The 5,037-nt window shown below is 40.0% G+C and overlaps 1 protein-coding gene across 1 annotated transcript; it reads right to left on the bottom strand.

Annotated features, from left to right (window-relative positions):
* Nucleotides 1-2,508: 2,508 nt before the first annotated feature.
* LOC110799704 (protein FAR-RED IMPAIRED RESPONSE 1-like) lies at nt 2,509-4,114 on the bottom strand. Its single transcript, XM_022004979.2, has 3 exons — nt 3,013-4,114; nt 2,842-2,867; nt 2,509-2,757 (listed from the first exon to the last, which is right to left on the bottom strand). Exons 1-3 carry the CDS (start codon nt 4,112-4,114, stop codon nt 2,509-2,511), a joined length of 1,377 nt encoding a protein of 458 aa, XP_021860671.2.
* Between the last annotated feature and the right edge of the window lie 923 nt (nt 4,115-5,037).

Genomic DNA, 5,037 nt, shown 5'->3' with positions numbered 1-5,037 from the left:
CGGCGTAGTATTTATCGGCATAGTATTCATCACCATGACGTATTTAGTTATAAGGTTTGGGTAGATTTTTCTATCCTACTTCTATTGCGTAATAGTAACAGGTAAGTTATTTGTTGTTGTTCAGACATTGCCGACCTTTAGCTCGTCGGATATTTAATAGGTGTATTTTGTAGTTTTAACCTAGGCAGCGCTGGCTACCCTAAGCCTTCCATGTAATATTTTTCGGATGATGCTTTTCGTATTACTAGTATTATTCTTCAAACGTATTATTCGTCTTTTATTTAAAAAAAAATATACTGGTGTTACGACAAGATTTAGTACCTATAACTTTAACAAATGGTCGTTCTATAACAGGTACCACAAATACACTAACACAAATACTGTAAAACATAGCAAACACGAAAGAGGGTACCAAATTACCGAATTATACAGGGTTTAGTACATCTTGCCTGTACTAATTTAGAGTTTTGTGTCAATAATGAAAATTCAGTTTACGAAAGTATCTAAAGTAACCTTATTTAAGTTACGACATCCTGTAAACCCCAAATTGGGTTACAAATTGAATCATATGGTTATAGAGGAATGCACATATGGTAACACGCCATAATTCAGACTTATTGGATGGAAGTCAATCAACTTCAAATAACGTACCACAAAGGTAGATTTATTGGGTGGACTTCACCATGGAAATCAATTCTAATTCTTCGTAAGGTCATGACAACCGAGCAGGTCTTGAGTGAATACTGGATTACCACTGGCGCCATGTATAGAATGCGTACCACACCCACCCTCATTGACTAAAAAACCCGGATTGGACTGCAACAAGTGTTTAGTAGTTGGTTGATAACTACGGTGATCCCCATGGGAGGTTTCGTTCACAACCTGGAAACTATGCCGGTGCTGGTTTTGATTTGCAGGCATACAATGACTCCCGGCCTCTTGATAATTTCCACCTCTATTGCTGCTGTTGCTGGTGAAGTAACGAATGGAACCAGCATTCTGGGACATTTGCGACATCTGAGATAGTTGCACTCCACTCAAGTTTTGCGACATTTGCACACCATTAATGTTCTGGGACATGTGTAAACCTGATAGGTTTTGGGAAATCGGACCACCAGATATGTTTTGTGACATTGATATACCACAACGGTCTTGGGACAAAAGTACGTCACCACCCTCCGGGGTCATACGAATCCCACCCACAGACATGCGAATTTCTGTCTGTCCTGAGGGAAACAAATTTGTGGCAACAACTCCACTTACTCTTCCAGATGACTGTATACATGTCAAACGCTAATAAATACAAGCTAAATGTTGTTGACAGTTAATAAACATTTAATAACATGAGTGGTACAAAATGACACGAAAAAAATCACCTGAAACTGTTGAACAGGTACCCCATTGTTGTAGTTCTGCTGAGGGTATACCATAGTCCCCCTTACTTGCCCAGCCATTTGAGGCGGGTAATCAGCACTATACCCCTGGAAAAATCACAAACTCACATCAATATTTGTTTAAATAGAATATCACAAACTCACAAACTCACATCAATATTTGTTTAAGTTTAATTTGTAGCGTATGTGATTCACTCACATATTGATCGTGGGATCCCCAACCAGGATGGAAGGTGTTTGGCGGTTGCACGTAGTTGTGTTGAGGAAGGCAAGTGTTCTGACAATTGCTGGTTTCTGGAAAGTCTTGTGGTACAACACTCTTATTTTTCCTGACTTGCTTCCTTGCGGGGTTTTTATTCTCACCTGGTTGTAAAAATCTTTTTTCACGAGTCCTGTGAGCCTTTAAACCACCGCACGGAACAGGATCTTTAACCATTACAGGGGGGGTAAGTGTGGTAGTATCATCCCCAACGCTGTTTGGAGGTTTGTTAACGGAGCCTGGTGTTGTAGGTCCAACAATCGCCATCCTGTTCCCCCCGGAAGTCAGTGCACCAGCTTCGTTATCACGAACTGCTGAAAGAGCATCACTCTCATCAAGAAGTAACAAAATATTCATAATACCTTCTATGACCAAATCCAACTTCTCCTCGGACAGTGATCCACGGAGGGCAGCAGGTTCCACCGCATTCATAATCCGGTCATAGCGCTTAACTTCTTCTGTTTTCTCGGGATCATGATAAGCAACCTTCACAAGAGTGTGCTTGCGTTGTATTTCTTTCCTCCATCGGTCAACTATATATCCAGCAGGCACATTTTCTACATCCTCCACGTCCAACACCTTAATGATGTGCCTACACATAATGCCGTGGCACTCAAAATGTTTGCAGTCACACTTTGCAAATGAGGTCTCCTTGTTGAACATCACGACGTATATACGCTTCCGGCCTGCCAAAGATATTTCCTTTCTCAAGAACTTGGACCATACCCATACTTTGTCAGACACCGTATGCTCAACCTCCACATCAGAAACTACTTTCGAAGTAATAGGTGTTACGTAACATACCCGCATACATTGGATCTGGACTTCAACGAACTTCGCATCCGTATATAGTTTCTAGAACTTCCTCTCCACAGCAAACTCTCCAACCAAAGACCGAGTAAAACGACAGCAGTTCACATCAGCAGATTTTTCATCATTGGCCCTACTTTCCATGGCCTTGCAGTACCTAGGAGAAAACTGATATAATCTCGTATTCTTCTTCAAGTACCCGTCGAAGAAACTGTTAATACTCTCAACCCTCTGAGTCGTCTGCATCCCCGCCCAAAAAATATGCTTCACATATGCAGGTATCCACATTTCTCGCTGATTATACAACCCTTATACATTTAAAAAAAGGTCATTAGGTAAATTAACAACAAAGGAATTGAACATGAAAGACATTCTCACCAAAGACAATGCCATATATGAAATACCTACCACATTGCACATGTAAATCAAATATGTAATGCAGTTTGGTACATAATTAAATGAAAACGTGTACCAATCCAAAATGTTATCGCGGTTTCGTATAATGTATACTTTACCATATCACGATTAGAATTAAAAGTAGTACCAAACCATGATCAATACCTACTAGCCACTTGTAGCATTCCTTAGCCTCCTTCAGCTTGAAAGTTTCCACCACTTCAGCCCAACCTTCTTCGAATTCAACAGGGGTCAAACTGTTGTATATGACATTCTGTAGGGCAACTTTTATTTGGGGAAAATCAGTCATCGAACCCAATTTTCGGCTGAACTTCTGCATAATATGCCACATACACCAACGATGTCTGGTTTTAGGCATTGGCATTGCTATTCTAATTTCCTTCCTCATAGCCGCATCCTGGTCGGTCATAATAGCAGCGGGAGCTTTACCCCCCATACAAGACAACCATGCCCTAAATAGCCAAACAAACCTTTCCGCGGTTTCATGAGACACTAATGCACATCCAAGCAAAATTGTTTGCCCATGGTGATTCACCCCAACAAAGTTCGAAAATGGCAACTCATACTTGTTTGTCAAGTACGTGGAGTTAAAACAAACGACATCCCCAAAATACTCATACGCGGCTCTGCTACGAGCATCAACCCACATTACATCCTGCAACTTCCCTATTTTATCAAGCCGGTGGAGATGGAAAAATTTTTGATTATCCTTTGTCATTTTATCTAAATAATTTATCATTGCAACAGCATCCCCATCTCGTAGCCTCAATCGCATCCTCCTATTCAAAATATTATGCACGTCTTTCTTCGTAAAACCAATATTCTCTACACCATTCCTTCTTCCCGCTAAGTTATTGAAAATCTGAGCCACATGTGCACCTGAATCGTTATCATTTTCAATCTGTTTCAGGATTGTTTGAGTTATTTTCCTGACCCGGAACATGGATATATGGTTGGACTTGGTAGGAGTGGGAATGTGGTTCAAATGTTCAGTAACAACACTCTTCACAACCCATAAATTCTCTTTCGTCCGAGCACCATATAGCATAACAGGGCAACTACACTTCTTCGTCTTCCTCTTAAGAATTGGTTCCTCTACGCAGGTAACTACCCTTCCATTCACCATCCGCCGGTATTTTGGCCGTCCATGACACTCACACCTCCAAACATAGGTCCTCAGGGAATTCAATTTGCCCGTTTCACTGTCTTTCACCCCGCTCTTATTCCCTCCCATACACACTACACCAAAACCTTGTTGCTCCCCGTAGGATCGAAAATAGTTATTCAATGCTTCCCAATTAGCAAATGACATTCCAACAGATCGAAGGGGTCGGTAGAACAGGACCTTTGTTCCGCTTCGTAGGAGTTGTATACATATCTGAGTTATTGGTTGAAACCCAATCTCCATCACCAAGGCCGCCAATGTCTTCATCCTCCATACAAGTAGTGTTTCGCCCTACTCCGATTTCTCCGGATTCATCATAATTATCATCATTAACCTCATTCAGGTCATCATCATTTTCAATACACAATTCTTCATCTAATTCATCTCCGTCATCTAATGCTTCATCATAATCATCCACAACATCATACTCGTCATCTTCCCAACGTTCTTCACCAACTTTTACGTCCCCAACTCCCCCATCTTCAGACTCTACAGCATCACCTACCCCATCATCTTCGTCAAACCCATCATCACTACAATATTCCCCTACATCATCCAACAACTCTTCCTCCCCATCCAATTCAAGAACCTACATAATGAAATTTATTGTGTTTAATTTGGAGTATGGTACAAGCTTCCGATACCAAACCTTAAAAATGTTTACCAATGAGTTCGTGTTCCCCATTTCCTTTTCCTTTTTTAACAAAATGTTTTCCGTAATTTCACAATTTAACAATAAACAATACCCTAAATTTTATTCCAATCATCGTTGAAATCCTAATTTTTATTCCAATCATCTTTATCCTAATTTTTTTACACATATTTCGTAACCAAATTCAAACCGTAATTTCAACATTACTCAAATTTATATTATCGATAATAAACAAATTCAAACCCTAAATAATTTCGAGATTACTCACTGAATTGAATGACCTAATTTAAATAAATATTTCAAATTTATTTTTCCACGAATACTTGAATGCATTTATTGT

This window comes from Spinacia oleracea, chromosome 2 (assembly GCF_020520425.1).
Source record: "Spinacia oleracea cultivar Varoflay chromosome 2, BTI_SOV_V1, whole genome shotgun sequence".
In the NCBI taxonomy this organism is placed as follows: domain Eukaryota; kingdom Viridiplantae; phylum Streptophyta; class Magnoliopsida; order Caryophyllales; family Amaranthaceae; genus Spinacia; species Spinacia oleracea.
The sequence above is the reverse complement of the archived record's forward strand: the minus strand, read 5'-3'. Positions and strand labels throughout refer to the sequence as shown.